Consider the following 18,793-nt stretch of genomic DNA (forward strand, 5'->3'; position numbering starts at 1 on the left):
TATTGCCCTAAAAGAGCTAAAGAAGAGGAGTAGTCACAAGGGTTTTTGAGAAGAGAGGCAAAGATTCAATCTTTTTTGGATTTTCCATCATTAGCAATCTTCTTGATTGGTAAGCTTAGATGTTTATGTGTTTGTTGTGTTCTTTTATATCAGAAAAATTAGGACTTTTATCTTTTGTTTTAGTTGTTGGTTTCTCTTAGGTTTGTTCTTGTGTTCTTTCTTTTAAGTCAGTAAAAATAAAAATGACTTAAAGAAAGAATCTTTATTGAAGCAAATGATTATAGAGAATTACTATATGGAAAATTCTAATTAAAAAAAGAGTCAATGATTGGGTGGAGAGAGTTACCCGGTGCTTGTGAGTTGTGGGTTGAGAAATGAGGGGTTGTGGGTTGGGTTGTGGGGTGTGGGTGGAATAGTCGAGATGTGCCTAAGCTAGTCCAAACACCACCATTTAAAGAAATAACATGAAAAATTATTGGATTGCAAAAATACCAAGACTATTTATTGTATGGAGTGGGGAATTGGATTACCAAAAAAAATTGAATCTTTATTTTAGAAATGAGACAGGGAGCTACCCGATATTTGTGGGTTGTGGGTTCTGGTTGGTGGGTTGGGTGGGTGGACAGAGTTACCCAGTACTTGTGGGTGGTGAGTGAAAGAGTGGAGATGTGCCTAATCTTGCACGAACACCACCATCTAAAGAAAAAAATATGGAAAATTCTTGGATTACAAAAACACCAAGACTATAGTATGGAGTGGGGATTTGGATTACCAAAAAAAAATTGATCTTTATTTTAGAAACGAGACAGGGAGTTACTTTTCCCGTCTTAAAACGGTGGTGCCTTGGCTAGCTTTGTTGCCTTGACTATTTCTTTGGCACTTGCAAACTCTATTGAAATCACCTAAATCTAGATTTGAACCTAGTCTCCTATGGTTTCCATCCCATCTTCATTAACCGATAGGCCACATCCTTGGGTGAGTTAAAGAATGAAACAGACCCTAGGCAAAAGTACTTAGATAAGGTCAGTTGGCAACAATATGGGAAAAAGGTAACTCCACCTTTTTGATCTCCCTTCACCAAAAATCTTAGGTCTTGGTAAGCTGAAAATTTTCTTTTAACTTCTTTTAGGTGAGCTGAGTTATGGTACATTTACTTTATTGGTAATATATAATAGAATTTAACCTGATATTTAGTTAATACTAATGTAAGTGTTAGGTGATCGGAAATCTAGATGTAGCTGATTTGATGTCACATCCAGCTAAAACTGTGGAACTTTTCTCCTTACGGTGTAGCTATAGATGTCCGCTGAGAAGCTTATTAGCAGCAAAAGATTCTGTGGTTCTCTTGTGTATTGTTTGACTTTTCCTTTCCAATAACAAATCTGTATAATCCCCTGTATTCTTGAAGTTTTTATGGAAAGGTATTCTTGCTCTAAAGAATGCAATTCATCAATACTAAGAGAATATGGATCACTGTTGTCTGTTTAGTATATCCAAATAATTTGGAGATTACTTACCTTTGTGTTCTTGTTTATTTTCTGCAGATTACTACTGGTGTTGTATGATGCCTCCTGAGATTACCGATTTACCAGAGAATGTTATCAATGCCATTCTGATGCCTTTGCCTTTGCGAGATGCTGTGAGGACAAGCATCTTATCGAAGAAATGGAGGTACAAGTGGTGCAAACTTCCACACTTGACGCTTGATGATGAACTTTGGAAGACTACAGATAACTTACTATCCCCTTCTATTAAGTTTACAACCATTATGTACAACATTTTGACCCTTCATCCAGGACCGATTACTCAATTCACCCTTTCCATGTCTAAGCTGAAAAAGTATCCTAAAATTTGCAGCTTGATACATTTCCTCTCTAGGAAAGGCATTCAGCATCTCGTTCTTCAATTTTCAGAGTGGAACCGACTCAAACTGCCATCCTCATTTTTCACGTGTTTGCAGTTGAGTCACTTGACCCTCCAAAATTGTCAAATATGTCCTCCACCGGCCTTCGTAGGATTTAATAGGTTAATTAGCCTGGAGCTGTGTCATGTCTCAGTTTCTTCAAGATCTCTAGAAAGTTTAATCTCTTCTAGCCCGTTGCTTGAGAAGCTAGTGTTGAAATTCTTTGATTCCATGAACCACCTTGAAATTAGAGCTCCCAAGTTGAGATCCTTCGACTTCTTAGGCTGTATAAAATATCTCTCCTTAAAAAATACTCCGCATCTTGCGAAACTCTCTATTTTCTGTGGAGAATGTTTTGAGGAATCAGAAAAATGTGATCTCGACAAATTTTTTCAGTCACATCTTGCTCTTGAGCATCTCCACTTGGATTATGGAAGTTTCCAGGTAAATTTTGCTTCACAACTTCATTGTAATGCCGATGCAGTATCATTAAAATTGGTATATTTACATTTTCATCATCTGTTGGGCTTCAAGTCATCCTGATTTTTTATTTTCTTGGTAGTTCTTGGCTGCTGTAGTACCAAGAAGACTTTCCTGTACTCTTAACAATCTTAAACGTCTTTACGTATCAATGGATGAATTAGCTGATCTTTCATGCGCTCTTTGCTTGATACGAAGCTCCCCATGTTTACAACATCTTGAAATGGAGGTTATTATGATGTTTATGCTTCTCTTTTGTCGTTTGTATCTTCTGTTCATACGTAACGGGGACTTATTTTCATACTCATTAGATCTTCAACCTTCTTAATCTTTCTTAGGTATCTATAGAATCAGATAATAAAGTTCATGAAGCTTCTGCGAGCTTCTCAGATGTGACATTAAATTACCTAAACACGGTTAAGGTTGTGGGAATAATAGGCACAAAGCTTGACATGATGCTTATCAAGCTTCTATTGGCCAACTCTCCTATGCTGGTGAAAATGATAATCGAGCCAGATCTTCAATGGGTAGACGATGAAAAAGGTGTTAAGATACTCGCTGATTTAACAACATTTCAGCGAGCATCAGGTAAAGCTGAAGTTGAATGTCAACTAGAAAGGAAATGAAAATGAGTCTGGATATGGATGCTTTTTGCTTGATAAAGAGTTCTGTGACTTGGATATGAATCTACACTCTGATTGTTTATTTTCAATGTTATCTGAGGTGTGTTTGTTGTTTACACTTTGTGTAATGACTCGGTTTTGGGTCGTACCCCTAGTCTACGTAGGTTTGTTAGCCTCCAAAGCGCGAGTTACGCTCTTTCTAATGGTTCTTTCAGACTCAACAAATGGAGGTAGAGCTCTGCACTTTTCATGCTCCATTGTTGAAGAACTAAAAGACATTACCATTGATTTTCCTTTAAATCTACAGTGTTATGCAGCTTCTTTTTATAATAAATATAGTTATGTTATTTGTTCTTTTATTTTGGTTTTAATCATTGAGTACCCACTAACTTTGCTAATTTGGATTCGTGTATTTTTTGTTTGCTCGTGGTTCAAATTCAAGATTTTTGATTAAGATGGGAACAAATGTTCCATCGGATCTCTGGTTGGTAATATGTTATTTATTGGATGTTTGACATGGAGATTTTATCATTTCAATATGATTATTTAGATTGACATGAGAGTTCAATTATTTATTTAGAATCTATATGTATTTTGAGCTCAATTCACAGGTTGAATTTATGACCTTCTTGATCACATGACTATACGACTATATTTTTGCTAAAGGTTATTTTTATCTTCAAAACAGTTGGTGAAAAATCTCAACTCCATCTGAATTAATTTATTGTTGAAATGGTCACGGAATCATTTCACTTTTAATTAAAGATCATTTTTACTTTTAAAAAGTGTATCATATCATGTTCTTATCGACCAAAAAATTCCTCCCCATTTTTTAAATTTAAATTCGAAAGCATAGTCCATTATTTAATTATTTTTGCTTAAATTGCTTCGTACCCAAGTTACCACGTCCCAATTTCTTACCTCTTGTTTTATTCTTGGGAAGAAAGATATTGGTAGCCACCTCAATTCGACTTTTTATCTTTTGAATCTGGTAATTATTATATTATATTATTAATTATTTTCTCAGTCTCATAATGTTGTTTGACTGTACATAAAGATTAAGAAATAATAAAAAATATATTTTTTAAAATTAATGATATAAAATAAATTATAGATATTTGTGATTATAAATTATTATATTAAAAATAAAATATATATTTTAAAATTAAATTGTTATTAAATATAGGAATATGTTTTTTTTAACTGACTAAAAAAGAAAGAAAAGTGTGTCATATAACTTGGGACACATCCACGGAGTAGAAGTTACCGTAAGAATCTTAAATTTTAAATTCTTAATTCATTCCCAATTAGTATGCACCTTTCTATTATCTTTGAAGGTGTACTTTTTTTATCAATTATGCCTTTTTAGATATATGATTAGTAAATAAATTTTATTTAATTTTTCTTGCTACTTATGGATGGATCTTCTAGATCATTGTTTAAATATCTTGAAGTAAATTGAAAAACTTATGAGAAAGTTTCAAATGACGCTCGATGCTCTAAATTTGCAAGAATAACAAATATTAGATGACAGTTTAGTATTTTATTTATAAGATAAAGCAAAATATTAAATAAGAATTAAACGTTATCATCTGATGTGGCCATCATTATTCTCCATACCAAAACAAAAAGGGTTGAAAAGTCAAAAGTAAGTTGGACTTGGGTGCCAAGAAAATTAAGAAAACTAGTGGACTAAGCTTTCAAACTTTTTTAGTCCCACTAATAATTACATCTATAAATTAATCCAAACTTCTTCACCGTATTCAATCACTTGCCTTAATTCTTCATTCAATACCATTTTACAAATTTCCATCAAGTGAGTAAAATTACCATGAATCTACAACAAACTGCATATGTTCTTTCAAGAATTCCAATTTTGGGTTGTGTTATGAACACCCTTTCCAAATTTCTTTGTCATGAGAGCTTTATTAATGAAAATCATGAGAATGATACACAAGTAATTGATAGGGAAATCAATGAAGATACAGCAAATGCTAGTAATATAGCAGCTCAAAAGCATTTTCAGCAAGTTCAACATATCAAAGGGGCTTGAGATTATTTACCCTCTTTTTTTTTTTTTTTATAATCATAGAGTCCAAACAGTTTGCGCGCATGTCGATTAGCTTATATCTTCCATCAGCATAGTATCGGACAACTTTGTCCACCGAGGATTGAATATAATAGATGAGAAGAAGTTACTGAGTGTTTTTGCCTCCGTTGGGGACTACTAGCTAGCTATTTTAAAGCATATCCATATGAAGTGTAGTTTTTTAATAAGTGGAGTGTTAGGATCATCAATTAATTTCACAAGGTACTTATTATCTATCACTAGTACGGTACTCAGAACCTTATCCATCAAAGGCTTGGACAAATGACTCGAGATTACCTTCAGGCCACTTCATTGACCACAACCATATGCATATAAGTGAAAATCATAAAATTTATATAATTCTCTAATTCATTTTTCGTGTTTACATCAATCCAATAATACATAATATGTGTTTTTTACATAATGTTAGACTAAATTATCATAAAATGGATCATAAATTCCTAATAAATTAGTATAATCAGAGTAATCATCGATTGTGAAGAAGTTTTTAGAGGTGTCACAAATTTCAAACCATGTGTTTGGAATAATTTGATCAAGTCACAATCATGTCGACTCAATGCGTAGACCTCAACAAGGAGATTAGAAGCTTCCTTTTGCAGTTTGGCATACTTATATATATTTACGCGTCGAAATTCGAGAATATTAGACTTTGAAAATTATACTCCTAGCTCATTTTAGTTATTGAGATCACAAATTGAAGATATAAGCAAAAGTTATTTAGTTTGTCTGAACTCGTACCTAATATTAGGGGTCGGCATGATACGATATTAAAAACTTTGGTTCGATAAATTGAATTTTCAATTTTTAATAATACTATACCATTATCATACTAAAATGATTTGTGCTAGTACAACATGATCATCCTTAATAGGTGGATGCTCACTTCTGAAAGAACCTATTGTAGACAATATTGCTTGAGCTCTTTAAAAATGTTGTTGTACTCATGTCAGATCCTCTAAAAAATGTATGTACTTTAGGAGGATCAGACATGAGCCCGTTATCACTTTTGAAGAGTTCGAGCAACATAAAACGTATACAATATAATGTGAGCCCGTCATCACTTTTGAAGAGTTCGAGCAAATAAAACGTATACGATATAATGTGAGAATCAGAACTACAACTTGAAGAGAGTTTTATTCATCTTCATTTTAGTGGAACAAATATTTACAAACACAACCAAAGCTATATACAAGAGATACAACAAGAATTACATGAAGAAAAAGGAAAACTCAAGTTGATTCATTGATCAAGTACAATTTTTGACCATCAACAATCATATCTATATCAAAAATTTTACCAGCATCTTCTGATAATATACAAGAACCTGATGGGAAATCGAGTTGTTCTGACGCTTTTGTAACAAGCTCCTCAATCGTCTCAGGTACCCACAGGACAACACCAAGTTTTCTCGAATCTTTAGACTCCCATGGATGGAAAGGAAACACAGTGCATTTCCTCGGACGCAATTTGTCTGTCATTTTACCAAAACAATGTCAAGCTACAAGAAATGATTACCAAGTAGACTATATCATTACGTTGAGGATTGTTAGAAGTATATAATATATCCAACATCCAGTAACTTTTGCTTAGACCTTGTATATGTCTTAAAGAAATATACTGAATATCTAAAAGTTATAAACTTTGAACCTTGGCATCTCGAACCTATAAAGTTCAAATCTTTGATTCGATTTACACGTAGCAACTTATGAGGTTTTCGGTTGAATGTGATGACAGGGTTGTTCAAGAAATACCTGAGATCTCATGTGGAACATCAGGGAATTCAGATAATTGAGCTGATTTTGCTTCTTCTAAAAGACTGATCATTTGCTTGTTTCCACTTACTCTAGCTTCATCAACTGGAGTATTTCCCCATCTGAAACATGACAAAAGATTCAACAAATATTTAGTAGACGTGCACAATACTCTGCTTATACAATGTCGAATTTCAACATGAGCTACCATGATGTTTAAACAACAACAACAACTATGTGGTAGTACTAATTAACAAGTTGAGGTCGGCCATATGATTCCTTACTGATTGGGTTCTTCATTTAAGTTCAACTCATGTCATCATCAGCTACCATAATGTTTCATTCAAGAAGTTAGTTCGATAAGATATCATTAAAGATTATATTGTACCTATCCTTTGAGAAAACAGAAGCACCAGCTCCCAAAAGCAACTTTGCCATTGAGTATTGCCCTTGAGTAGCAGCAACATGAAGTGGCGTTCGTTGATCATAGTCTTTGGTGTTTGGATCAACACCGTTTGACAATAGCCTTCGTAGTAAATCTGAATCCCCCTTTGCTATCACCATGCACAGGAAGCTACCAGCATTTTCAATGTTCAACAAGGCCCCTTCCTTAACAAGTAATGAAGCAACGCGATCATGTCCACTCTTGATTGCTTCAAGCAGAGGTGTGTTGCCAAATTTATCTATATGGTAAATATCAACATTAAGTAACAATGAACATTTGCATGAACAAGTACAAGTTGCAGGTGAAGCAGACTCGCATAAGAAATATACCTGGAGCATTGATATCAACACCTTCTTGGACGAGAAAAAGAGATATATCTTCATAGCCTCTCGATGCTGCAAGATGCTGTTAAAAAACACACGTTGATTAGGAGAAATTTGCAATCTTTGAACTTCAATATTCTTTCAGAATCATTTGTATTGTATATATTTATTTGAATAAACTCATACCAGAGGTGATCTTCCGTCGTAATCTTTCTTGTTTGGATCAGCTCCAGCTCGAATTAGACTTTTCAGCTGGTGTAAATCACCATGATAAGCTGCACTATTCACTTTCAAAGCAAGCTCTGCCTCATGCTTTCCTATATGGAGTGCAATATCCGACTCTAGTTGCTTCACGCGGAGATTAGATTCTTTTCCCTGTCATTCAATACTATTTAGACTCATACCAACACAGAAAAAGAAGGGTAGATGACCTAGGATGGTTTGAACTCATAATTCATTATATGTTTTTTATGAATGTCAACTAAGTATATCATAAGTAAATTGCTCCCGTCTTTTGATAAACTAACCCAGATAGTTATACGAGTGAAAGAAAACGGCTTCTAAATTTGCAGTAAAAAGGTTGAGTCTCATTTCCCTTACCTGTAGTAAATTACTCAATATTTTTCTTCCATCATGAAAATAAATCTCCAGAATATTGGAAAATGACTGCTTATCGATACGTAAAAGCCTGCATAGTTCACAAACGCGAACTGTATATGGTTGAGGAATGTTGCAAACAATGGAAATGTCTCCGAATGAGCTGTTAGGCTCAAGAAGTGACACTGTTTCTTCTGATCCGTCTTTTGCTATACCGACCTCCTCCTGGATTTTTTCAAAAATTACAATGAGTACTCTTGCCTTATTAGGAAAACTTAAAACCAAAATCAAGTAGAACAACTTACCAGAACACCGTGACAGACAAAATAAAGCTGGTCTACTACATTGCCTTGTTCCATTATCACTTCTCCAGGGAGAAAAAACTCCTCATGGACTCGAGTTACCTGCAAAAATTAATCGTATCCAAAATCAGTACTACACGCTCAGTAGTTTTCTTTTATTGAAATTGTGTCCCGGTCAAACTCAAAAGCAAACAGAAATATCTGAAGAAGCCTTGCATTTCAAAGGGAACAAGCAATGAATGTTCTGCAAATGAGCAATCGCAAAAGAAGTTACTTACAACTTGACTTATGAATTCCGAGGAACAACCCTTAAAAAGAGGAACATTTTCTATGTAAGACTGATATAAATTCTGGGAAATCTGCAAAAAAAAGTTGGAATTGTTTGTCATGGAACTACCAACGGAATATAACAAGCATCGGCACTAATAGTGAAAGTTCCTAGATAATCTCAAACTCATTGACTATGAAGAAAACAGCACATTGTCTTACCTTGGCTCGGATAGAGATTGGAATGTCTTGGAGAACAGCTGCATCAGTGTAAGCGCTTTCATATTGTAATCGCAAGTGACCTTTTATTTGATTACGAATGTCCCTTCCGAGTCTATTTCTGTTCATATATTTCAATAGATCCGTCATCTTATCCCTGTATCGTTCAGTTTTTGATCCTTTCACAATTAGAGCTGTCATGTTACCGATCAAATAAGCACTAAGAATCATATCAAAAGAGACGTAAATCATGACAAATATCATTTCCCTCAAATTGACAGCATGTATATCTCCATAACCTGTAAGATAAAAATAGATATCTCAAATTATTAGTAAGATGAAATTGCTATAGAAATCCTCTAAAAAAATGAGAAGATTATGTGTTAAACTTTGCAAGAACGAGTGCTAACTAAAGTAAATCAATCTCTAACAACTCGTGTTATATAGATTCCACAAACATCACTAGTATCCTCTTTCAAACATCCAAAAGAATGAAATAGACATAATACATAAATATGACCCTTGGCTTCAGCTGACAATTATGAACTCTAAATTTACTAGTGCACAAGTAGACATTTTAACTATCAAACTTGAAAAAATAGACACATTCGTCCGACATGGCATCCTACATAGCAATTTTGTGTCCTGTGTGGCATCCTACGTGTATTGTGCCACATAGGACGTGTGTTTGCTTATTCAATTTTATACAAGTTTAAGTGTCTACTTGTTCACACCCAAAGTTAGAGGGCATAAACGTGAAATGATGTCAAGTTAAAGGGCATATTTATGTATTATGCCAATGAAATATGCACACGAAACAACATTGAAATTGACCTTTAAAGACGAGCACTTGAAATGCAGGGGGAATAAACTTACCAACAGTTGCCATAGTAACAATGGCAAAATACATTGAAGTAATGTATCGCGTCCAAAGATCAATATCTCTAAAGTTTGAATAACTGTAATCTCCCAATTTCAAACTACCAATCCATGTGTAACCTTCTTGCTGTTCAGACAGTGTAGTCGCCAAATAGTAAAAGATGCAGGCTGCTGTATGCGTGCAGTAGAGTTCTACAGTGATAAGTTTTACAATCCTCGTGAAGAGGTAATTGATCCGAATATCTTTCTCCATCTTCTGGAAAAAGTAAGTAATTCTACGCGCCCTGCTCAACCGAATCCATAAGAGGTATCTCACTTCCTCTTTGCTGTCAACAGCCTGATTAATTCAAATTGTCCAGCATTGTGGTTAAAAGAGCTAAGAAATATGTAGAAATGAGGAAGAATGGACAAAATAACTGTTAATTCAACATGCTTCCACCATAATACTTCCATTTTCTCAAGGAATTTTGGTGGGAAACAACACATTACCTCATGGGTCGCAATTTATTTGACATTCTTTCCATTTTAGCCCGTCTTAAAAAAGAATGACGTCTTTCAATATTCAAAAGCAATTTAACTTATAAACTTCACATTTTACTCTTAACGGGGTGATTTTTAGCCTCAGTAATAACCGTGCCATATTTATAGCCACAGGTTTCAGAAGTCCTTTTTTATTTAAAAAAAAACATGTGCTCAGTCAAACATCCTAACATAAATTGGACGGAGGAAGTATGAAAATTGGATGCAATTGATTAAGTCAGGGGTATTATGGCTTTCAAGAAACTTTCTCCATTTTAAGTTTCAGATGAAATCAAGAGTCAGAAACACATTAGTCATGCTAGAAATCAAAAATAAGGTTTTTAAAGGGGGAGATAACCCTCCATTTTCAACATATATGACACTCTTTCCTTTTTGATGCGTTCTCAAACATTACATCTATATTTTCTTTCACTACCACTTATACAATACGGCAAAAAGGTTGGCATCTTGAACTCCATATCAAGTTAAACATTGCCATAGGAAATGAAACGATGTACCTTATAGATTATATCCCAGGGCATGCAACCAAGAAAATCCATAATGAAATGAGATTTTAAGTACCTGCAAAAACCAAAGAGAACTCAGCTACACTTTACATACATATTGTAAATCCTCATCCATTATAACTCTCTGTATGCCCTTCTTATGGAAAATTCGAGTTAACTTTTTGTTGGCAAAGTGAAAAGTAGGAGCGAAAAGGAGACTAACCGAAGAGCGATAGGGGTTCGTTTGTAAACCATCTTGTATGTCTGACTATCTCTATATGCAACAAAGAATTGGATGACTATATCCACAAGAAAAACAATTTGACCACAAATGTCTAAGAGAAATAGTTTCCTTGGTAATCCATTGAAGAAAGCAAACTCCATTGGTGTGAAAAATGATGAATATATTGACCAAATAAGGATGAAATTTTCCCACATACGGTACCACCTGCATCAAATTTTGATTGTTCATCTTCGCACATAATCTTGAAAGTATAGAAATTTTAAAACACAAGAAGTTTGTTATGAAAGGGCGCGAAAATAAATGGAATGAATAGGTAATAAGGTTGCACTATGTGGAAGTTGGTTAGTACTGACTTATGAGCACATTATAACTAGAACTTATGCTCGATCAAACAAAAGTTAGTGTAATTGCTTATGCGGAGGTCATTTTTAATGATGACGGTGGCATGTTCAGCTTGTGCATGTGCACTTTAACTATTTCTTCATCAACACAGTTATCGAAAAACTATGTCCACCAATATTTAGACAAATAAAAACTAATCACCAAATATTTTTGCAGATGATAGTTATGTCTTGAATAATTATATATTAAGCCAACTTAGTTAGTATATTATTTATGCATCTTGAATAATTAGTAAGATATAGTAAAAAAAAACTGTTGCTTCTTTTAGAAACTTCATAAATTAGTCCTAATTTTTGTGTTTTACTTGAACGAGGGTCCATCGGAAACAATTTCTCTACCTTCATAAGGTAGAGATAAAGTTGCGTACACACCACCCTCCTCAAACTCAACTTGTGAGATTACAATAGTGGTATGTTATTGTTGGTGGTGTGAGAATTTTCATAAACAGAGTCGAAATAAATATAAAAAAAATAAACATACGAAGAAGTCAAGAAGCTTTCACATCTAGTATATATACTTAAAAATAGTGTATTTTCAAGTGATGAATCTCCTTGGGCCCGCTAGCTTCACCCCCTTTTTTCCATCCGTTGTTTAATATTCATTTTGGAATCTCTACTAATCCCAATTCTCATCATGAAGTTTCATTAAATAGGGGAACACGTCCATATTAATAATTTTTTTAATTTTTAAAATCGAATCAGAAATTTTTAATTAAAGACGACGGAATGATGGGTGGTATTTTCAACCCATCATATCTCACCAAATTTCTAGTACAACTATTTTTAAAAAGGTCTGATTATTAGGTGATAAATTTAGAAGATGACAATTTACAACGGTTACTTTCAGTTAACATGATAGGTCTGCTGATGATTATGTAGAATAGAAAGAGCTACTATATATATAGATTTACTATTTGTTTTCGACAAGCCAATTTTTAACGAATTCGACCATAAAAATAGTGATATTAGTTATTCAACTAATCATATAAGTGATTAATTAGTGCCATACCTAATAATATAATTTTGTTTCCCGATCAAATGTTCTAAAATAGCCACGCAAAATTGTTCATGTGGTCAATATTTGTTTGCTACTTATAGAAACCTAATATGTAAAGTAAACGTAAACGTAAACGTTTTTCCTAAACCAATTACTTAGTAATTTCCTCCAAAACATAATTAGACGCCACGTATTCTTCAGAAATGATGCTTTATCTCCCTAAAATTTAAGAATTTATTTTCAAAATTAGGAGTAAGGAAAGTAAAATGCATAAATTAAAATAAAAAGAATATATATATATATATATAATGCATGTAATGGATTTACTTAATAAATTAAATCATAATATATAAACGTGCCTTTTAATTTGACTTCAACTGACCCTATAACTTCGGGCATGTAATAAGAAGACACTTAAACTTGTATAAAATTGAACAAGTAGACACGCATGTCCATGTAGGCCACCATGTAAGACGTGAATTGCCACGTAGAACACCGCGTAGGATGCATTATATGTCTATTTGTTTAATTTATACAAATTTAAATATTTATTTGTGTACATTCAAAATTGAATGACATAAAATTAAAGCCGGAGACTTTTTTAAAAAATTGGTAAACTGAATTATCTGAAAACCTCGTTGCAGATAATTGTCTATATATAGTAAGTACGAATTATTCTCAAAAAGTAGTTAAATAACGGTTTTTTCTTCTAATTCACGACTCTAATTTCATAAGCATAAAAAGAGATTTTTAATTTTTTTTTTTAAAAAAAAAAGTAAAAATCTCTCGCGTTTTCGCCATTGTAGCATTACAGTAGAGAGAGAAAGTTAAGCGCACTGTAGAGGGAGAGAGTTAGTTGAACGGACCTGTTTTCAGGATGAATAACGAAGCCTTGAGAGAGATCCTTAAGTCCGTTGAATACACTTTGCCGGCTAATTTTTCTTCTCCGGCGAGTAAACAAATCAACTCCGACGAGATCGTTTTCGATGAGTTGAAATCGACTTCCTCTAGAAGATTCAATCTTATCTCTCACATCTTCTACTTCATACTCTGCTCGATCTCCATTAATGTCCATCTCCAATACTTCCTCTGCTCTCGTCATATTAATTAATCAATTCAATACCAATATACTCTCTCGTAATGTGAAATTTGAAATTTGAAATTTGAAGTTTTCGAATGTAATTTGTTTGATTAATTGGATTTGTATATATTGTATTAAACGGAGTTTTTTCTCGAATAGTTCGATCGATTTTTCGACCACGAATGAGAAAATTGAGAAAGAAGATGAGTTTTCACGAGAAAGTTCAGGCTTGGAGAATAATTTATAAAGGCAGCCAGCCCGGTGCACTAAAGCTCCGCTATTTGTAAAGATATATATTTGATAAACTGTTGATACTTGATAAAGAGGTGGATGGCTATTTATAATGCAAATCAAAAACTCTACCACAATTTTTTAGATTTTCTAACTGTTTTGAGTTTCTATCTAAATTATTATGAGCTATTTATCAAAATATATTTTAATTATCAATTATTCATTTTGCTTATTTATATATGATGATATGTCAAGTAGAAAATTCGTATATCTAATAATAATTATGATAAATTTTGATAAATAATTAACGATAATCACACACCTAAGTTTATATATAGAAAAATGTGACATCACGTGTGTTCAACCAGTGGCGGTCAAGGCGTTCGGACTTCCTTCGACGAAAAATTATACTATTTATATATGAATAAAATATTTTTTTATGTATATAAACTAAATGTCGAACCCCTTTCAACTAACTCGTGTGTCTATTTATTTAGATTTTGAACCCTCCTATTTAAAATTCTGGCTCTACCACTGTGTTCAACGGTTTATGCGCTTTGAAAACTTGAGAAGTTTATTTTAATATTACAATTAGCATAATGTATCTATGGGCTAAAATAACTAATGATATAAGACTATCAAAAAATGTTGTGTTGGAGATAAGATTGTTTTTCTCTTAATTAGAGATCTCGAGCGGATTTGAGTCATAGATATGAAAAAATCTTTGAAAGGGAACACTACTCTTTGAAAGGGCCCTACACGGTGTAAATACAAATTAATCGAACTCTAATACCAATTTCAGCGGTGGAAACAAAAAAAATGATGTATTACTTTTTGAATTTAATTACGTACAAATTACGTAATGCGTGGCAGCATGGGTACAACTTACGAGAGAACCACTGAGATTTTACTATTTTTGTAATGACTTAATACATAGTTAGTTTTTAAACTTGTCGGTAATTCTTTTTAAAATACTTAAATTATAGCTTGTTCAATTGAATATTTGAACACAACATAAAATATTTCTACTAAATAATTTTTTATTCAATTCTTGAAAAACTTTCTAAGCATTCTCAAGAGTCTATTTGATATTAAGTTAGTCACATAAAATATATCACATCCTTTAATTATGCGCACTGGTCTCAATAAGTAACAAAACCTCATACTCGTTCCAATTGAGGCTGATGTATATAATTAAAGAAGATGATATATTTTATGTGACAAACTTAATCATCTAATAGATACTTGATAACGTGTATTTTTATTTTTAAAATTTAAATCGAAAGTACCTAATAGAAATACTTTATAATAAATAATATATTCAGATGTTTAACTGAAATTGAATATCTACATAAAATTTATTGATAAATTTATGAGGCTGTCCATATATTAATTCTTTTGTAATTGTATTTCCCGTTATCCAATATTGATCTACCAATAATTTACAATAAAGTAATTATTACTCCTAGGTGAGGTAATTCTTTGGGATGGGCAAATATAGATCTGCTAACAAAGAAAATCATGAATATGTGTGATGGTAAAAATTTAACCACAGTGTCTATATATATATATATATATATATATGGTCTAGTAGTCGAGATATATGTTTGACATGTTCAATTACTATGAGCATATTTAGTTTTACTTTCTCCCTAGTTGATAAAATGATTATATTATTAACTTATTTCTAATAAAATAATTGGCCAATTGATTTTTGAAAATCAAATTATGTCAGAAGAGATATATACAACAAAACCACAGACGCAAGATGTTGTATTTATTTGACTTGCAAATCAAGTAGTTTTGGATTAATTTTGCAATACACAAAACTGTATAATATACTATAATTTATCTATTACTAGTGTCTGACGCAGAATTAAGATATTCGGAAAGAAAGACATCGATCCGCTTTTTCCATCTCTCTTGCCGGCTTAATCGAACTACTTGAACTTGAGTCAGAGGCTTAAGGAGTTTATCGTCAAAATATTATATAATACATATAAAGTTTTAAAGAAATTCATTTAGAATAGATATTAAATTTCTTTGGCTCTTTCGTTTACTTTTTTATATTCTAGCTAAAATAAAGTTGCATCAATTGACAAAAGATAAGAACTAAGACACATTTTTTTTCAATCTTTTTGGGTTGGTGACTGCTTGTTTGGAGGGGGGGGGGGGGGGTGTTTGAGGGTTTGTCCACTTGATTAAATTTTCTACATGTTTCTAAACCACAATTAGTTTCCATTAAGATTAATTATAAATGAGATTAATTAGTGGGATTGTCAAAGTAAAGTTAGACTTTCATATTATTAAGAAGTGGTGTCCATATATAGTTACATTTTACATTATCCCAAAGAACAGTAATTATCAAAACTTTAGTGTTATATATGATCATCTACTAATAGCACCAAAATAGGATATTGTAGCAATTAGGATAGATAAATTTCAATTTTAATAGACCAAATGGATTGTGATAATATTTCGAAATCAAACTAATAATATTCAAATTCTGAATTCGCACCAGTAAGAATTGTGGTGGAATGATAAGTACTTTTTTATTCTTAACTAAAAGGCATCTACTAATGTGGGATTTTTAAGCGCCAATTCAAATCTAGTCGAGTCTCAATATGAATATCGAACACCGTACAAAAAATTAAAAAAAAATAATAACGAATCCACATATAATAACATATTAAGCATATAGTTTACCCATCCTTGTATTGATGGGTGATAACAGATACTCTATATAACTAATTGAAATACATAAAAGTTAGCTCAGACATCACTTTAATCGAAATGAAACTTTTTTAGTTAGTTTGCCATGTTGGGAAAGGAGAGCTAAAAGAATTGGCAAAGCAACAAATTGCATAGTCATGTTTCTCATTTGATGACCTACGAATTGTATAATAATTGAATATTAATTTGATAAGTGCATGATAGAATCTAGCAATTTTCCAAAATTAAAAAAGATAAGAGCATAGAGCTGAGGAATTCTGTTATATTACAATCCTACTAGTATTATTTATCTTATTTTGACTCTAAATAAAGTGGTCACTAAGTACTATTCATATAAAATCACCAAGTTATAACTAACAAGATTTCCGGTGGAGTGCTGATAAATACTCCATCCTTAATTAAAAGTTTTAGATTTAAGTTTTAGATATCGAGTCGTCTTTGTCGTGGAATACACGCTTTGCTCTCAATATAAGATTTTTCGATGCAAATATTTAGATTTAGTCGAACACCAAACTATTTATTATTTATAAATTGAGTGTTGTTTTTCGTTATATAAAATATTTTAGCTAGAAAACTAAGTGCTCTTATATATATCTTATGAATTTAATTTGCTTAGTTTGAACACATAAATATATAATGACTTCACCTTATTGCTAGACTTGATTTAATTAATTAAACTCCACATTAAACCTTATTGGAGAGTGATGTTTGATTACTTTTGCTTAACAACTTTAATTAGTTCTTCTAATCTCAAGGGTTATTTTAACTCCACTTCTAGTAAGGTATTTAATGTAGCGCATTACTTTCCTAATATGTCATATTGAATAATAAATATAAATTAATTAAAGAAAATAGTCTAAACTTTTTAGAGCAAATGGTGAACCACATATAAGCTCTACTAATGGAAATACATGAAGGCATAAACCACTAACTGTTATACTTTTAATGACAATAAATTAAACCTCAAAACTAATTATGCTCCATATTACAAATTTAATTAAAAATAAATAAACAAGAAAGATAAAAGGTCTAAACATTTTAAAACAAATTGAAGACTCAAAAATAATTTTAAAATTTGGTGAAATGGATGACATTCCTCTGGCCTTAATCAAAATCAAATTTGTCTTTGACACTACTATTTTATATGCGATTTAATAGACGTTCTTGTTAAAAAAATCGATGCATATATAAAATTTTTGATAGAAAGTTTATCAGAAATATTTCCGACGAGCCAATTACGAATTAATGCCTTCGAAAAGGCTTTTTAAGTAGTGGAGATCGAGCCTCGAGAATGAATGAATCATCTTAACATGAAGCGAGACTAATCTAATCTTATTCAACCTTAATTAATTAGGGCAAAGCTTAGGACGGTCTCTGTCTTCTTCACAAGCTGCACAACAACTTGAAATTCGAGTCGAAAATCTCTCTCTTCTTTCACAAATTAAGCTTCTCGCACTCAAAAATTCCTTAAGGCATTACTCTGCATGAATCTGGAATAATCAGGTCAGTGAAGTTCGGATACTAGATGATTAATTATTAATTTTTTTTAAAGAACTCAAACCACAAATGGCTTCTACTAATGGAAATCTAAGGAAGCATAAACCACTGCCTGTTTAATATTTTAAAAACCATCAAACTCAAAGGTGTCTTTTAGGTTTATGGTGGTCATGCGAACCCCCCCCCCCCCCCACACACACTTAATGGCCTAATTAACAAATTAAACCAAGTTGAAAGTGTTAAACCCACTTAACAATTTAATTTGAGTAATGCTTAACAGCCATAGATGATGCTAGCTGCTAATTTAATTTGTTCATGACCTAACATGGCTAATTAGATTAAATAGCATAGTGTGTTGAAGCCACAAATTGCTATTCTAATTAGTCCAACACTAATTAGGCTTGTTAAGTGAAAGAGTTAAAGTTATAAGTGTTTAAAAGAAATTAAAATAAATTTATTATTATTGTTACATGAAAATGGAATGGGGATGGCTTATGACTTATTAACGGGAAATTAGCTTGCGATGGACAAAATTTCAAAGTTAAACAATAAAAATTCTATGCTATGTAACTACGGATTAGAGACAGATTATATGAAAGTTCACTTAGTTAGGAGCTATTTAGGAAAAGATTAACAGTGATTATCGATAAATTTCGTAGTTAATTTTATATTTTCTAGTAATTAT

General features: G+C 32.3%; 2 protein-coding genes across 2 annotated transcripts; one reads left to right on the forward strand and one right to left on the reverse strand.

Annotated features, from left to right (window-relative positions):
* LOC129896612 (F-box/FBD/LRR-repeat protein At1g13570-like) lies at positions 1-3,365 on the forward strand. Its single transcript, XM_055972551.1, has 4 exons — positions 1-109; positions 1,545-2,347; positions 2,466-2,612; positions 2,722-3,365. The coding sequence occupies exons 2-4, from the start codon at positions 1,562-1,564 to the stop codon at positions 3,007-3,009; spliced, it is 1,221 nt and encodes a 406-aa protein (XP_055828526.1). The 5' UTR covers positions 1-109; positions 1,545-1,561; the 3' UTR covers positions 3,010-3,365.
* Positions 3,366-6,345: 2,980 nt separating this feature from the next.
* Positions 6,346-13,882, reverse strand: LOC129896622 (potassium channel SKOR). The gene is made up of 13 exons (XM_055972559.1): positions 13,433-13,882; positions 11,148-11,372; positions 10,937-11,000; positions 9,897-10,236; positions 9,024-9,319; positions 8,813-8,893; positions 8,538-8,636; positions 8,236-8,457; positions 7,822-8,010; positions 7,642-7,717; positions 7,256-7,550; positions 6,868-6,989; positions 6,346-6,587 (listed from the first exon to the last, which is right to left on the reverse strand). Exons 1-13 carry the CDS (start codon positions 13,666-13,668, stop codon positions 6,346-6,348), a joined length of 2,487 nt encoding a protein of 828 aa, XP_055828534.1. The 5' UTR covers positions 13,669-13,882.
* Between the last annotated feature and the right edge of the window lie 4,911 nt (positions 13,883-18,793).

The sequence above is a fragment of the Solanum dulcamara genome, chromosome 1 (genome assembly GCF_947179165.1).
Source record: "Solanum dulcamara chromosome 1, daSolDulc1.2, whole genome shotgun sequence".
NCBI lineage: Eukaryota > Viridiplantae > Streptophyta > Magnoliopsida > Solanales > Solanaceae > Solanum > Solanum dulcamara.

Bases quoted from the DNA above. Each gene is read 5' to 3' on its own strand.
- LOC129896622 (XM_055972559.1), bottom strand. From the start codon at position 13,668: ATGACGAGAGCAGAGGAAGTATTGGAGATGGACATTAATGGAGATCGA. The intron at 9,320-9,896 runs GTAAGTTTATTC...TTTATCTTACAG, and splicing joins TGTTACTATGGCAACTGTTG to GTTATGGAGATATACATGCT. The intron at 8,458-8,537 runs GTAAGTTGTTCT...GAAAAAATCCAG, and splicing joins TTGTCTGTCACGGTGTTCTG to GAGGAGGTCGGTATAGCAAA.
- LOC129896612 (XM_055972551.1), top strand. From the start codon at position 1,562: ATGATGCCTCCTGAGATTACCGATTTACCAGAGAATGTTATCAATGCC. The intron at 2,348-2,465 runs GTAAATTTTGCT...TTTTCTTGGTAG, and splicing joins TGGATTATGGAAGTTTCCAG to TTCTTGGCTGCTGTAGTACC. The intron at 2,613-2,721 runs GTTATTATGATG...AATCTTTCTTAG, and splicing joins TACAACATCTTGAAATGGAG to GTATCTATAGAATCAGATAA.